Raw genomic sequence first — 17,363 nt, 5'->3', positions numbered from 1 at the left:
CTGAAATCTCTCTTGCTTCAATTTCTCTGCTGTTTCTTGTCTCCCACCTTTCACCACCATGAAGGGCTCTGGCTACATCATCTTGATAACATCTTCATAAGTATTAAAAAGGCTTCTTCTCTAGGCTAAACAAGCCCTTTTAAATGCTTAACCGTATTTTAGAAAGTTGCAATCTAGTCTACTGTATTCAACTTTGAGAAGTTTACTATTTGGAAAGAACAGCTTAATTCCAATGCCATGAACATAACTGGTAGCACAAGTAGCAACACTAACACTTACTTGAGTTGTCCTTCTGCTGTGTCTGGATTATGCCTGTAGTGAAAATCTGTGTAAGGGGCTAAAATTCGCTAAACAAAAGAAAGACATACATTACTTTCACATGAAAATACAGTTCAATCGCTGTCGCCCTTTCCTCAGTCCCACTCCAAACTGTTACATTATTCCTGCTTTATTCTTAAGTTCTTAGCCTAAAACACTAAATTTTAAGCATTGTGCACTAACACAGAGGGTGAAATCTGAGATGAAAATGAAACATTTTAATTAGCAATATAATGCTTAATATCTGTCACTGAACAAGTGAAACTGCACCCACCTCTAATTCTACATCTGCTCGCACATACTGTCGGGTCTTTGGATGATTAATGAGGTGCAAAACTGTAGTTATCAGAGCCTCATTTATTCGGCTTAGCTGACAATCAATCACATTTTTCAAGATGGTACTTAAACCACCCCGAAGAGCCACCACCTCGGGATTCTGAAGTGCTGAATAAAGAAGAGCACGTCATTTTGGTCAGTGATAGGAAAGAAAACATTTCATGGCACGTGACAAACTTGTCATCTCTTTAGTGCATATATATATCTTATTCTTCCTGAACACTGCTGAGGCACACATAAAGCTTTTAATGGAACAGGCTGACACTAGCAATGAACTGAGATTTTGGATTAATTTATCATGAACAAACATACTGGTCAGTCTCCACTGTGTGGCAATTTCCTGACTTAATTCCAACCAAGTTCCCATATGGTAGTTTCTGGATTTCCCCATAAAGAGGTTTCAAGTTTCACTGGACTGACATGGATAAAATATTTATATTAGAATCTAAGTGTAACATATCATTTGTTTCTTTAAAGCAGAAGTCTGAATCTTGAAAACACTGCTGAACTTATCTCCCACTGATTTTGAAAAAAACTTTGAAAACTAACACCCAAATGGAAATCTAGAGAGTTCCTATAAACCACTGTCCAGATATCCTTTATACAGGGACACAAGTACTGACTTTCAGAAGCCACGTAACAACAGTACCCACACTAAAATTTTTTTTAAAGTAAGATGCTTTGGAGTTCTCTAAACTCTTGTAGATTTTTCAGCATATTGTGTATAGAATTCTCCCTACTTCCAACTCATTAGTTTAAGAAACATCAACTGCAGCAGGGAAATGTTTTTAAGGTACATCAGAAATGGGAAAGTCTTAAAGGGAAGAACAGCACCTGAAACCTACAAGTTTTTCACTTAAGAGACTTTGTCATTTTGGTTTATATCACATTAATGACAAATTCATGAAACTCACATTAAGAACACTTAGCATCTAATTAATTATTAAGCAAATACCATTAACAACAACCACATTAAAACTGACAACTAATTCAGAAAAATTATCTTACCTAGTTCACAGATAATGGCTATACATGCTCGAACCATTCTGTCTCTTTCTTGAAGACCATCATTTCCAACTGCTATCAAAGAATTAGTAATAGAACTGGGGAACAATGAAGCATTCACAGTGATCATCTGTGAAAAATGAAAGAAAAATCTCTCTGGTTTCTTCAGAATATTTCTCTATATGAATTCACAAATTCAACAGCATTGTTTCCTACATACAATCAGACAGATCCCTCCATCTATTACTTGGCTGTACCTGGTGAGTCCTCATAGTTATTTCTTTTGCTCTTGGAATTCTTTCGATTTCTATTTCTTTGTCAATTTACTTTAGCATTCTCTTCCTGCTTCAGTTTTTTATTTTCATATTATTTTATCACAATAGGAAAGAGTATAAGAGACAACTCCTGCAGTGAGAACTCTGTCTACTTCATATTTTTATATCCTCAACTGTTAGTTTGGGACTCAGAATTCACACCAGATTAAGGAACAAGACCTTGTGCACACATTAAAGGCAAAGAAACCCATTCCAAATAAAACAACCAATACCACCAACTCTTCACCATCCCCCAAGTGAAGCTTTGATCACAAAGGCTGAGTAGCTCCGCATTTGCACTTTTTCAGTTTGTGGAAATTAAACACACAAATTCTCTGTGCTACAGAGAACATCACTAAACAGATGTATTATTAAGGAGGAAGTAGGTTTTCACCTGACTGCTTAAAAAGGGAGCAACAGAATGTATTACAGCCCACTCAACCATGTCACTTTTTTTCCTCCCACTAATAAATAAAAGTGCCATGTAAAAACATACCCAATAGCCATCAAACACCTAAAACCTTAAGGCTAGTTTGCCACAGGTTTGTATGTTATCCCTTTTACTTCCAGCAACAGCAGACTTAGCTACAATATTTGTCCCATAGTCACTTCACATCTCCTTTTGATGTCTTAAACATATATTGTGTTGCAGAGATGTTGAAATGAGACGAGATCAACCATTACGACCAATACCTTGGAAGAGTTTCAACAACTTTATTTTTAAGACATGTTTCTGAGAAACTTCTCGTTGTGTATAATGTTGACACCAACAAAACAGGAAGCTTTAAGACAGGACTCTAAAGTAAAAACAAACTCTTCCCCACCCACACAGACTTTCACTTTTACAATGGCATGAAGAAACAAGAATTAGCAATAAAATGGGTGTATCAACCCACTCCACAAAATTGTTACCTGTTTTCTACTGATACTGACTCGTACTTAGTGTGAGGACACAAGCAGCCTCTCAAGGCTGTTCTGCTTTGGCTTTAAGACATGAGAAGGAAAGATTTATTTCTTTTAATATTCAATTCCAATTATATTAGAACAATAAACTTTTGCATTTGCTTTGTATCTGCTCTAGGTATTAAAATGCAGCTCTAAAGATCAAGGACAGGTACTGCAAAGCTGCTTAAAGCAGCTGTGATGAAGTAAGTAATAAAAACTGCAAATTTGGTCTTCTAAGATTCCTTTAAGAAAGAGGAAGAAAGAAGGTGGTTCATAATGCATCTAACCCAGACTTCTGCTTTGAAAAACACTCTGCCTATTAAGTTACTAAAAAATTGTCTTGTTGACATCTCTTAGATGGAAAAACACTTCCTGAAGCAACTTCATGCCATCCTTTTCATGGCTGAACACATTACTAAATTGTAAAGCTCTTACTAGGAATTCTAGAGATGATTATAGTCAGAGAGTGAGCACTCAAAACCTTCAAAAAACATCAGAAAATGAGTTTTACAAAATTTATTTTTTTCATCTCCCTATACTAGTTTAACCTGCACATTTTAAAACCAAGTTTATTAGTGCCTTTCCTAAATTCATAAAGCAGAATCGGTATTTTATATTTTGTTCTTCTACTCTATGAAAGAAAGAGAAGAAAGTGAGAAAATGTCTTACAGTTTTCAATCTATGCTGTTCTTGCATACACACTTTTGCTACCAAAGATGAGGTTAAAGAATTATATCCAAAGCTTGAAACTGAAAACAATAGTTCTGTGATGCTGGTGAAACCCAGTTCAGCTTTTACATGGCTCACAGTGCATTATTTTCTGCACAAGTTAGATTTGTTTTATTTGCCATAGATTATATGGCAAATAAATATATGGCAAATAAAACATTTTATTTGCCATTCATTCTCCCCTTCTAGACCTTTATATGATCTTTCAGGAATCCTGGCATCAAACCACTGAGTCTGAGACACTGAGGGAGATGAAGAGAGAGGTGGGAAAAGGGCAAGAGCAGGATAACAAAAAGACAGTGTGGAAATACAGAATGCGCCATTCAGGAATTGTGTCTCAGTATTCCTTCTGAGAGAATTTCCCAACTACTCACTGCTCTATGCCAGTGCATGCGTAACTGCTATAGCCTAGACAGCATGTGAAAAAGGTGCTGACTTTACTGGAAGCCAGGTTGTGTGGCTTTGTTTGTCTGACATTGTCTTTTAAGAAAAATAGAACATTGTAGGTAGCAAAAGGTAGTAGAAAACACCTTTCATATACAGCATGTACATTAGATGCATGTACCTGATGTGTGCACAGCACTCTTGTACAATGATAAAGGAAAAAAAAGCACTGATGCTTAGCTGTATTTTATTTTAATGTCTATCTTTCACCATCATTTTTTCAAATCAAACTAATGGATTTGTTTGTCATGCTGTCTCTTCTTTCATGCAAGGCAGAAGTTTTTGCTCAAGTAGGAAACACTCAAAAAAGTCCAGGAATAATGAGGACAAATTTCTGACCCAAATAAAACCAATTACAAATGTGCTTCCATTCCATCTTCTGATTCAAGCTGTTCTGACTCTACATTGCAGCTCTTATTTCAAAGTAGATTAGCAGAGAACTTTTATAATTTGCAACTTCCTCAAAGACCTTTATGGGGTTTTTTGGGTTTGGAGGAGGTGGTAGTGTTTGATATTTAAAACTCTTTTGGGCACAATTATTAATCAAGCATATTGCATTTTCTGTAAGACAGAAACCAAGGAAGCCCATTATAAGAAAATACAAAGCTTCCATATTTTAAACCTAAAGTATACATATATAAAAAATACATGAATGGGTTTGACACATGCCATGCTCCTGGGGAACTATTCTTCCAACTTTACCCAAGTCTTTGGTAGTTTTTAGATCAGCAGAAGAATATAAGCACAATAAAGAACAGTGAAGTTCAGCACATAGGCAGAATACTCTATTTCCCAAAGGAAATACTTTTAGTAGCTATATATGCCAATTTCTCTAGGATGAGCTTGAATACGTAGCTACCACATCTTCAAACATCTCATGGGTACACAGTACAGTAACCACCACAGACTAACCATGGCATCAACCTCTATGAATAATGTAGTAATGCTATGAGCATTCCTTAACTGATTACTCCAGGGATGTTAATTTAACTCATTTCTCAAATGGCAGAAAATCTCTCATCCTTGACCCACAGATGCCTAAACAGACTATAGAAGGAGGTCAAGTCATCAGATGAAACTTAATATTGTTCTTGTGCCCTTGAATTCACTCTTCTGGTAAATTTTTCTCAAATCTCGTTCAGTATGATCTCTATTAAAGGAAAATCAGCAACATTTTTCTAGCTCACATAAGATTCTAAACGATAAAATATTAAAATCAAAGCAAGTCTCTTCACTACTGTTCTGTCTTTTGAATTATCTGCTATAATTTCTTCTCACATGATAAAGGTATGGTAAGGTACTGGAGACTGTTTGAAAAAACTCTGTTGATGGAGAAAAACAGGAGTCAGCACAATTGACTAGCATAGCTGATATGACCATACATAGTAGATTTTACCTTTCTGACTAATCGAAGTGCTTGTGTTCTTTCTACTTCATTACTCTGTTGTATGTCAATGCACCTAAAATAAGTTAAAAAACACATTTTGTTTATAAAAACAGTAACTTTCAATTTAATTGTTAACAACTTGTGTCAATATTTATGCACATGTGTAAACAGAAGAACAAGAATTGACTTGTTTTAAAATCATGCCTTTCAGCAAACATACTCATTAGTATAGGTCAATTAGCTTTGGTTTATATATCTTCAGTATCTTCATTACAATCAAATCAGTAGAATGTTATCCAATATACAACGGCAAGGCATAACGCCTTCAACAGATATTTTCTGAGCTAGCTGCATTTGCCATTTGCAAATGAGACTAAACAAAGTATTCCTAATGTTTCACATCAACATGTTTTGTCAATGTTCTCAGATGAGAAAAGTCCTTTCACTGGAACAAAATTAAACAGCACACTAAAACGCTATGAGTTTATTTTTAAATAGAAACAAACACACGCCTGTATCAGTATATAAAATCCAATAAAATTTTAACAGAGAAAGCACTAGAAATGCTAGCATTCATATCTATTCATCATGCCTATTATCTCACTGATGGTTTGCCCTTTAGTGGTATTCCATTGTGTCACTGGTTATACTTAGACTACAAATTCTTGGGCAAGAACTACTTTCTAGCGCTGATTTTGTACTAGAGGTTCTGAAGCACAGTGATAACACAAAGAATCACACAAATCCCATACAACAATTTAAGACATGAAAATTATTGATATTTCAACCTTCTCATGATTAATGGCATTTATGATTAAAAAAATTCTTTAGATTACTTCTAGTGTATTACATACTAGGACAGCACTTTGTTTGACTAGTTGGTGTGATGAAATATCCTTCTATTGAAGAAAAATGGCCTTTGTAAAACCATATATTAAGAATGCAAGAGGATATGAAAACACTTCTTACCTGTTTCAACCATGGAAAAGCAAGTAATTTACAACTGTACAATTTACAACAAGAAGAAAGAGAAAAATTACCTGGCTATCAAATAATCCACTTTCAACTTAAGCACCTTCTGGAGAATACTGGAATCTCGAATAAGGTAGCGGAGGGCTCGCAATCCTGCTGCTCGCACCTCTTTTGCTTCATTTAGTAAAGCTAACCTTAGACTATAATGAAGAAAACAAGAGGGACAAACAGCTATTAAGCAGCGGGTAGACTCCACCATCAGACATGTAGCTACTACTTACTCATTTAAGATCTATGATCTTTAAAAATAAAAATGGTCTGCATTTACTTTTTTGACTTTGAGATATTCCCATTTACAGCCTAGAAGGCAAAACTTCAACCCGGTTAGCAGATGTAGACAATATATTAATCTGAAATAGCCAGAGACCATTTTTCCCCCCAAAACCAGCTTGTACATGCGTGAAATGACACATGACCAAAACCTGTGTATGATTTATTCGACAAAAACAGCTGAGCACAATATTAACAAGAAAATTAACAGGTGAAGTGCATTTCCTCTTCTGCTACACCGCCAACCCATAACAATGAGTCCTCAAAACAAAGTACTGACACCTAATCAAGGCAGATTGTGCCTAAGTAATTATATTCACCAGTCACAAGACACATTATGGAACCATGTGTATTTACATGAAATATGACAGTCGTAACTTATGCAGTTCCACAGAGCACAGCTTTCATCTTAATATGTAACCAAAATGCATTTCTTTTCAGATTTTGAAAGCATGTGTTCACACCAAGGTGAGCTCTCCTAAACAGAACTGTCATGATAATGTAATTTCCTAAATTCACTATATAGGTGAAAAGAAATGGGATACTGAAGACCTCTAGAAATGGAGTTTGCAAGCATTAAGGGGCATGCTGCCCTCCTCTTGAAGGCCTTCAAGAGATGTGTCTCTTTTCCTTGACCATGAGTAGGGTGGAGGGAAACCCTCAACCTCAGAACGGCATGTTCTAATAGGATCTTTCACTAGACTCCTAAGAATGTAGATACTTCGTCCAGTGAGACTGAATTTCTACTTATACAAATGGCTTATATTTTTCTTATTCTAGGCTTGTCATGCATGGTAATCAGCTACTTCAAGGCACAAAATCTTCTGAGTCTTTTGGTGATTAACTGGCCTATGTAAAAGTCACTGTAACAGGAACCTACTTCCAGGTGACATCTAGACAATGCAAAAAGGTTGCAATGCCATATGCAAATAAAGATGAACTGATTATCACTTTCAGCACCAAGTATGGAATTACTGCAGGAAGACCTTAATTTCTGCAATATGAAATATGATTCTTCACATAAAAGTGCCACTAAATGCCTTTTTTGTATTTTCTATAAGCTGAGCTAGAGGCAAGTAAGATACAGATTCCCAATACTGTCAGGTTAAGAAATATTCTTCCTGTAAGGAAAGCTGTACTAGAGAAGATATTTATTACCAAAGCTGTTCAAGAAAAACATGTAAGTAGCTCTTAAATTGCACAGAGCAGATAACAGGTCTTCTTTAGATCACAACCCATGCTTCGTTTCTGGATTTGCAGCTTTGCAGAGATGAACGCCTGAGAGTTCAGCTCTACTGTCATGTATGAGTCAGCTCTACTCAGTGGTATTTTTTTCTATGTGGACTTTTACCTCACAGTTTACAGCTGGTTTGGATATGCCAGTTTAAGACTCCTCAGCAGAGTTTCCTTTTAGGGCAGAAGTTACCATTACACACGCAAATGGTGTTGTTGTTATCCATGTAATTTATCATTAGGACAGCCAAAAACTTGTTCTGGGACTTTTTTTTTAACCCTCAGCAAGTGAAGTACATTACTTTTACATTTGAGAGGAAAATATTTCTTGAATGGCAGACCAAAACAGTCTTGAGACAAACAGTTCCTCAAAAGCTATCAATTCTTTGAAAGCTTGCTCTAAAACTCGCAAGAAGACAATTTGCAGACAGAAATTAATCATAGAATCATAGGATCCCTTGAGTTGGAAGGAACCTGCAAGGATCATAGAATGGCCTGGGTTGGAAGGCAGTGTAAAGATCATCTACTTCTAACCCTGCTGCCATGGGCAGGAACACCGTTTACTAGATCTAGATCAGTTTGCTCAGAGCTCCATCCAACCTGACCTTGAACACTTTCAGGGATGGAGCATTCACAGCCTCTCTGGGCAACCTGTTCCAGTGTATAAGAATTTCTTCCTATTATCTAATCTAAACTCACTCTTTCAGTCTGAAGCCATTCCCTCTAGGCCTATCACTGTATGGTTTTGTAAAAAGTCCCTCTCCATCTTTCCTGTAGCCTCCCTTCAGGTACCAGAAGGCCTCAATTAGGTCATCTCTAAGCATTCTCTTTTCCAGGATGAACAAACACAATTCTCTCAGCTTTTCCTTGTACAAGAGGTGCTCCATACCTCTAGACATCTTGATGGCCTTCTCTGGACTCACTCCACCAGGCTGATGTCCTTCCTTTGCTGGGGACCTCAGAGCAGGATGCAGTGCTCTAGGTGAGGTGTCACAAAAGCAGAGCAGAAGGGCAGAATCACCTCCCTCGACCTGCTGGCCACACTGCTTTGGATGCAGCCCAGGACACAATTGGCATTTTGGCCTGTGAGTGCACACTGCCAGCTCATGTCGCCTCTTCATCCACCAGCACACCCAAGTACTTCTTGGCAGGGATCCTCGCCATCAGTTTACCCCCTAGCCTGTACTGATACTGGGGGTATCCTTGATACCAAATATCACTGAGTCCAGCTCTTGGCCCTGCACAGGACATTCCCAGGATCACAAAACATGTCCGAGAGCACTGCCTGAACACTTAATGAACTCTGTCAGGCTTGGTGCTGTGACAGTTCTCTGCGTAACCTGTTCCAGTGCTTCACCCTCTTGGTGAAGAACCTTCTAATATCTAACCTAAATCTGCCCTGACACAACTTCAGACCATTCCCTCAGGTCCTGCTGTCACTGTTTGCCAGAGAGAAAAGTTCAATGCCTGCCCCTCCATTTTCCCTCCTGAGGAAGCTATAGATCAATTAATGCATTGCAACAGTGAAACCACTACAAAGGACAACACTATCAGGAAATTCAACAGTTGAAAGAAAAAGATACAAGAAAGGGATGTGTCACTAACTTTAAATAGAACAATGCAGTGAAAACATAGAGCAAACCAGAAAGATAAAAACCTAAAATAAAGGCCAAGAAAATCTATAAAGTTCCAATGAAAGCAATGACACACAGAAGTGTACAAGGTTGAACTAAAGTCTCTCTCAAAAACAAAAACTAAGTAGAAGACTCAACAGGCAATGACTGAACTACAAAAACCTGAGAGAAACCTCACCTTATAAAGACAATGAACATATGCTACAGCAAGTAGGAAAAACAGAAGTAGGAAAACCTATGTGCATGTTTATATGTTCTGACTTCTCAGCCCTACCACTAGGAGAAAGCCTGAAAAATTAAACTGGATCCATGAGATAATGCATAAGGAAAAGGAGAAGAACCAAAAAAGAGGCCAGCAAAAGTATGACAAAACCAAACACTTTTCTTCACAAGTCATTGCTTTAGAGAGCTGCATGAAAATTTCTATCCTAAAGCCTTGCTGTATTAAACAAAATGTGAGTTAGACTGAGAAACGAAAATGACAGAAGAACCAGAGTCTACAGAAACCATATTCTACTAATCTTTTGAAAGATTTGAAAGATGTTATTACAACAGCATATTAAAAAGCGTAAGTTGTTGCTGAGAATTGTATTAAGCGATATAAAGAGACTACAAAGTGATGAAATGTAGTTTCACAAATTAAAATCTGAAAAGATTAAGCCAAAGAGCAAAAGTCAATGGAAGATTTTTATTCTGACCATTGTTTCATCCTAATTTTCACCTAGGTTCACACAATCTACTTGTGTAGGTAGTACTTAGTATACAATTCTTGATTTGGAAGAAGTGGCAGTGGAGGACATGCAGAAATACAGAGGGCAACATAGTTTACATTAATAAAAATGGGATGGAGTTAGGAGAAACTTCAAAGGCAATTAAAAATTATCTGTATGCATATTCAATAAGATGGTGTTTCCATTATGAAATTTCAAACACATTATAAATACAAAATGCTAGCTCGAAAGTACAAATCAAGTTTATTTAATTGCACCAAAACAACTGAAGCTCTCTAGGACTGCTCTAGTGCTTCTAACTACTTACCATATTATGATGCTGTCATAGGTAAACCCTAGCTTTTCTTCAGCATGGCCAGTATTACAAAGAAGCTGAAAATAAAAGAAAATATCTATTATTTATAGTTCTTTAAAAATTACTTTACAAAACTGTAGATTTCAGGTAGTGCTTTCAAAAACACCTGAGGAATTTATGTCATAGCAGGGGGAAAAGTACCAACTTCAGACTTCCCTGAGTTTTTCTGCTGTCCATATTCTGTTCCTATACATGTCAGACACTGAGACACACCTGTGCCCTCTCACAGAAAGAAAAGCTTGCACCGCTGTGTAATATGCTTACTGGTCATCTTTAAGCTCTAGATTTCTAGCTGGGTAATTGGTAACCTGAGCAGAGATGAAAAATTACTGAAGCCAAAGCACATCTGGATTCAAGAGGGCTCAGGTGAGTTTTGAAGCAAAGACTGACACTGACGGTTCACTGTCATGTTCTGCCACAGTAGCACAGTTCTACAAAAGAATCAGAAAGAGCTGTCAAGTGTCCTGTAACTGACATTTGGTCTTGGCCTGCCACCTGCCATCAATTCCATGGAGCAAGTACCCCTGAAAAATCGGTGCAAAGGCTGAACTTATGCACACAAGAAAGTCAGATTTCAATTGTCGCAAACTCTGGACATTTCAACAACATCTCTTCATTTTGAGCACAAGATTGAAGATTTACAAGTGCAATTTTTAAGCCCAAAACCAATCTCAAAAGGAGCAATCTAGTGCATGCCAATGCTCTAGGTTCTTGAAGAAAGGAAACAGTCTCTTCTGTAAGAAGAGATGATGCTGTTCTCCTTTGCAAGACTGGCAGAGAAATTTCTAGTAATCTCATTTACTACCCATAGCTAAAATTATAAAATATTTTCGTACTGAAATCCCAAAACACTTTTCCAAGCACTTCCAAAAACTCAAGTGACTAATACTGATTGCAATAACTTTGCACTTTGTCCTCCATTTTCAAAACAGGCATGTGTTCAGTTCTAACTGAACTAAGCCAGGGCAGTATTAACAGTTTCTCCTCAGTCAGGAATTCAGGAAGTGTTTACGCTAACTGGCCAATACCTCTTCTCTGAAACTATTAAAATATATCAAACCCTGTGCCATTTTCTTTATATGTATTTACTGCTAACAATAAGAAATTTATAACACACAAAAGGAACAGCTAAATTAATGCTACTGTAAGTTAAAGTATTTAGCATGCTCTACGTTCCAGTTCTGCTGTTCATCTCCATCTGAAAAACCTGCATATTGCACAGAAACTGTCTTTACGTAAACCATTTTATTACCATGATGATTTAAATTTAAAAAATACTTAGGTTTCTGCTCAACAAGTACAAAGTCAACAAGAATCACATTACATTTTATGAAACTGTTTTTCATATTGCAAGAAAAATCCCTAGTGATAATATTGAAATCCAAAACTGTTAATGAGATTATTATATTGGCCTGGATCAGCTTTACATTTGGACTCAAATAATCTAAGTTAATTGAAATATTTTGGATTAACCAATATTTTTTCTTAACCAAAGACGATTATAAAACATAAGGAAAGTTTTTACATAACCTCTTTTTCCCCACCTTTCAAATTTAAGTGATAATAAAACTTGACAATTGATGCATTAACAGGTTATGACAGTATGTCACTTCCTAGCATCAATCTATTTTTATGCCATGTTGTTGGACTGCCTAAGGCCACCACTGCTGCTTTAGCATTTCTATTGACATCTTATGAACTGTAAAAATTGGCTGGCAGAGTGTAAGCAAAACCGTGTGAGAAGATAGTGAGTAAAAACAATTCATTGTTCAGTTTCAGACAATTACATCAATAGTTGTTTAGGCTAATCATTTATACATCTAAACCTCTCCCTAGCATTCCATCCCAAACACAAGTGAGAAATCCTAATTTAACACACCAGATTACCCTTGACAGTCTACTTTTCTCACTTTAAAAAACCGAATTATAACTTTTTAAAAAAAAAAATTTTTGAGAAAGCTGCTATTGTGCGCACTAGTGCATTTCTGAAGCGACTCTGCTATCATCGCACTCACCACTGGTTTGCATCTTGAGTCACTCCAAGATGAAACTAAAGCAGCTGATGTGTTTCAGGAACCCACCTAACTCACTGCAACTGCTAAAGAGCATTCGGTTCACTGGAGCAGTTCTCGTCTAGTTGTCCCTCTTACCACATATATACAGTGTGGTTATTAGCTCGTCAATACCAACTGTCTTCACCTACATACGTGCTTCTAGTGCACACAACTTCACTGACACAAAAGAGAACTTGATCTTATATGGAATTTCAAACACACTCATGTAACCTGGCAAGTTAAAACTTTCAGCATCTTTAACCTCTGTGTAGATACGAATTTCTGAATTTGATGGCAATTATTATAAAAGTCTTTAATGGTGTCTGTGCATACATGTGAAATATTTCTCATAGAGAATGAAGAGACAAAATCGGCTAAAAATACTTCAAGTACAAGATTAGCTACTTTAGCTACTAGTTTATTCTCACTCCAACGGGCCACCATTGCTTATGGATTAGCTTTCTTTGTAATTTACACACAGTAGTGTGCTTGCAGGTTTTCCACATCAAACCTGAAAGACGGACAGCAAGATCAGAACTCAGAAGTGTTTCTGTGACTTTAAAGGAGTGCCCAAACTCAGTAAGAAAAGTCAATTAAATAAAAGGAACAGTGTATCATATCCTTCAGGGTATCAGGCATTAATAGATGCATAAGAACCAAAAGGGGTCCAGCAGAGAAACAGAAGTCCAGAAAACATTCAGAATGCTAATTTAGAAGAAAAAAAAGCCCTGAAAATTTATCTTTGGAACTATTAATAGGACTGCATTATGTATAAGAGACTTATTGTCCACTTCATAGGCTGCTCTCAGAACTGCAAGAACAAAATTTTGTGTGCCCCATTTTAAGAGCACACAAAGTAGAAAATACATATCAGAAAAATGTACAAGGCAGGTAGAAAATACACTCATGAAGGCTGAGCCATCTGGTATATTTAGTCTAGGGGAAAAAAAAGGCAAAGGTAAGGCTGAATTGCTGTATGTTTAAAAGGGGTGAAAAAAATGTCATGGAAGCTGCTATAAAGGAGATACTGTTCAGCTGGTCTCAATGCTTTGGGTATTTGCTAAGTTATAAATGTCTGGCCTCAAATACATCCTATGAAAAACTCCGGCACTTTTTTCGTATTTCGTCTTCAAACAACATCAAGTAGATCGATGATTCTGGCCCAAATGCAGTGATATTTGTAGATGGCTGAATTCCTGACACAGCCAAGTAACAGTTATATGTTTGACTTCAACTTAACAATTAACATACATACCATTGTAGGGTAAGTCTGTAGACAAGTCGCACCAAAATATTAAAATCTGCTTTGGCTATACATTAACATATTTCATTAAAATGGCAAGGGATTATCATATCATATGTGGAATTTCACAATTCCTAATTGTTTAACACTTCATACATTTTTCACATAGAGATGTTATATAAACGCTATGAATTTTTTTATATTTTTACTTACATACATACAAGCTGAATATACTCTGCATGCTAAAACTGTCAGTGAGTCAACTTCAAAATTAAAATTGTGTGATATGATAGACGATGAATGGGAATAGCAAAGACTCTTTGAGGCCATGATTTAATATTAGGACAAAATGGTACTTATGCTAGGTCAGACAGTGACTAACTTACAGTGAAGGTTTTTTTCATGTTTACTGTCAGCTATGAGTTTTTCATGCTACTTGGATGAGTCACAGCAATATGAGTAACACATCAACATGTCTTGGAAACAGTAGCTCACAACAACAAAACCACAGGAGGTCAACAGCATACACAAGCTGAGTGCACATTGAGACCATACAAATTTATGTTTAGCAGAACAGCCACAGCAATTACTAGGTAAAAATATTGTAGTATTCTATGCATCCACAATGCAATTATTATACTGTAACTTTGGAAATACAGTCTGGATCACCATTGGTAATATTTATGAGGAGACTACTTTGTAGATCCTAGTCTGAAGAAAAACTCCTACTGAAATTGTGGACTCTGAATTTAGACACATTAGCTCTCAAGGTTTGTTCCACAGATGAATGTCCCTAAGCACACGTTCTGTTCCTATCCACTACATCATCACGAGATTTCACATTTTGCCCATAGTGGCTCATCTACTTGGAAGAATGTTACAGTCACACAATACTACATTCAGATTCTAAGACACTTTTGTTTTGCAAAAGACAGCTGAGACTCTAAAATGACACACTATGAAGCAGAGATACAATCTGTGAAAGCCTCTATAGCCACCTCCATATCCAAGGCACTCAATCCATATCCTAGTGAAATTCAGCAGCAGTCAAAAGGTAACAGTTGTACAGAGCATAACAGGAGAGCTTCATTAAATAATGAATTAGTTTTGAGATAATTGAAAGCATAAATATCCATATCACTTTATCACTGATGCTATTCAGTTGCTGTGTTTAAGCTGAAATGAATTAAGTTTGATTTTGTCCTTAAAGAAACACCTTTTTTTGACTGAAAACCAGAAATCCCTACAACACCTGTGGATTTTTTTTTTCAGTTCATTATTAAAATACTCCTTTCATTTCACAAAGGCATAAAGAATCTCTCAGAAGCTCTCAGTGGGATAAATCCTCTATAATACAAGATTATAAATAAATACTTCTTACCACAAAGATATTTTCCACTAGGTAAATGCAATTCTACAGTTTCTTCTGGTTTTCACTGATTTATCACATACTACTTTTCATGGGGGTGGGGAAAACCCCAGAGAAGTAACCATGATGTTTTGGTATTAATCAGCAGAAGCTGGGAAACTTCAAGGTGCTTGCCTCATGTAGCTGAGCCATATAAATGAAAGATGGGCAATCCTACTCAATTTACTGGAGCTAACTGCATATAGCGAGCTTGTGAACTGCTGTGATAACCCAGAGTGTCACCGACCATTTACTAGAGGTCAAACCCTCAAACAATTTTCAGGTCAGAATTTAGGTCAGCTTAAACAGAGATACAGGTGGTTTGAAAGGAATACAGACTGAGGCAGCATGCCATCAAAGTTTCTGCCTACAAAACTGCAACTTCACTTTTTAGGGGATAAGCAGCAGCAGGAGTCTCCTCACATTCTAAGCAGATAAAATTTCTAAGGCTGTCACTGCTGCAATTTAGAACTAAACATACCTTTCCATAGCCTGAGTATTACCAGCCTGGGAATGCTAACTTCTTGGAGCAGAAAATTTACAACACCTGTTCTGCAACAACAACCCATGTTCTGCAGCCAAAGATCCAAGAACATGAACATGAATGACTTTGCTAAGAAGTAGTACTTGCTGAAACTTGATGAATTGAAATGCAAGTTTTTGTAAAATACCATGTATACAGCATACTTTGCACAGTGACATCACTATTTAACACTTCTCTCAAAGGGAAATAAAAATGAAAAGGGAGTTACATCTCCTAGGCATATGAGCTTCACACAAAGTATCTGCTCTATCCTATCATTCTTAAAAATGAAGTAATAAATCCTGTTGACTGCTGACCATCATTATTTACAAAAGAAATATTATTTTAAATATTTAACTGCTGCATAAAATCCTGGAGTTTAGTTCAGTGATTTTTAAGGGGCGATTGCTTTCCTTCTCCTTAAATGAAGGGAGGCAAGGATAACAAAGCTCACCTTAAAAATCTAGTCCCCCTTCAAGTAAAGAAACCTAAAGCTACCACACCTAGGTATCTTGAAATTAATAGAACACTTGGTGTCTATCACCACCCTTATCAGCAAAGTCCATGTTAACTTACATTATTTGTTTCTACATGCTAAAAACATTTTGCTTCCCCTGACCAAAGAACTAGAACAGCAAAATTTCCAGGAAGTCTGTGAAGGAAAAATCTGGGGAGCAACTGCCTAGACTAGTCCAGACATTTTCTTTTAAGTATAATAATATTCCTAGCAGGAGAGTTAAATTTAATAGATTTTCCATATTATTTTATCCAAAGTATAGTATTAAAAATTTTCAAAGGCCCTTTCCCTGTCAATAAGGACAAATATCCTAAATAACAAGTAGCCTTTCAAAAATGGACCATAAAATGTAAGAATTTACCAACAAATCAAGTTCATCTTTAAATGTCCCAAGACAGGGTACAAACATCCTCAGCTCTTAGCACATCAGTGTTACTCACACAAAGGGGGAACTGAGACTATGCCAACTCATGGCAGAACAACAGAGTGCAAAAAGGAAATAAAACCATCCCCCCTAAGCTCCAAGCTTTCACTTTTAACCACTGGAATGAAAAACACAGAATGGTTACAACCACATGGCAGACAACACAGTACAATTTGCAACTTTTATTTTATTCTCATAACCGCATTTACAGTAGGAAGAGTTTTCAAAACCAAATGTACTAAGTTATACATTTATAAAGCACATATTCCAGGCAGATGAATGTAAGAACAAGTGTTAAAAATTAAATCAAGTAGTATGATTCCCTGATGCAGGGCCATTCTGATTTAGGATCAAAGTGAGGTTATGAACTACAGTGTCTATCTTCAAAAGTCATACTTAATTTAGGAAGTTTCTTTTCACAAACTCACAATTTCCTGCCAATCCTAAGTCCAATTTATGAA

The 17,363-nt window shown here is 36.6% G+C and overlaps 1 protein-coding gene across 1 annotated transcript in view; it reads right to left on the bottom strand.

Moving 5' to 3' along the window:
- Window positions 1-17,363, bottom strand: part of LOC103803101 (rapamycin-insensitive companion of mTOR) — a gene marked incomplete at its 3' end in the record, with an annotated part of 41,027 nt that overhangs the window by 21,699 nt on the left and 1,965 nt on the right. Inside the window, exons 2-7 of the mRNA XM_009075637.1 lie at window positions 10,686-10,750; window positions 6,519-6,650; window positions 5,488-5,551; window positions 1,663-1,789; window positions 593-762; window positions 280-347 (exon numbers count right to left, since the gene is read on the bottom strand). Coding sequence (XP_009073885.1) covers window positions 280-347; window positions 593-762; window positions 1,663-1,789; window positions 5,488-5,551; window positions 6,519-6,650; window positions 10,686-10,750 — 626 coding nt within the window. The remainder of the gene's footprint in view (window positions 1-279; window positions 348-592; window positions 763-1,662; window positions 1,790-5,487; window positions 5,552-6,518; window positions 6,651-10,685; window positions 10,751-17,363) is intronic.

This window comes from Acanthisitta chloris, unplaced genomic scaffold, assembly GCF_000695815.1.
Source record: "Acanthisitta chloris isolate BGI_N310 unplaced genomic scaffold, ASM69581v1 scaffold4405, whole genome shotgun sequence".
NCBI classification, from domain to species: Eukaryota; Metazoa; Chordata; class Aves; order Passeriformes; family Acanthisittidae; genus Acanthisitta; species Acanthisitta chloris.
Note: the sequence above shows the minus strand (reverse complement) of the source record. Positions and strands in the feature narration are given on the sequence as shown.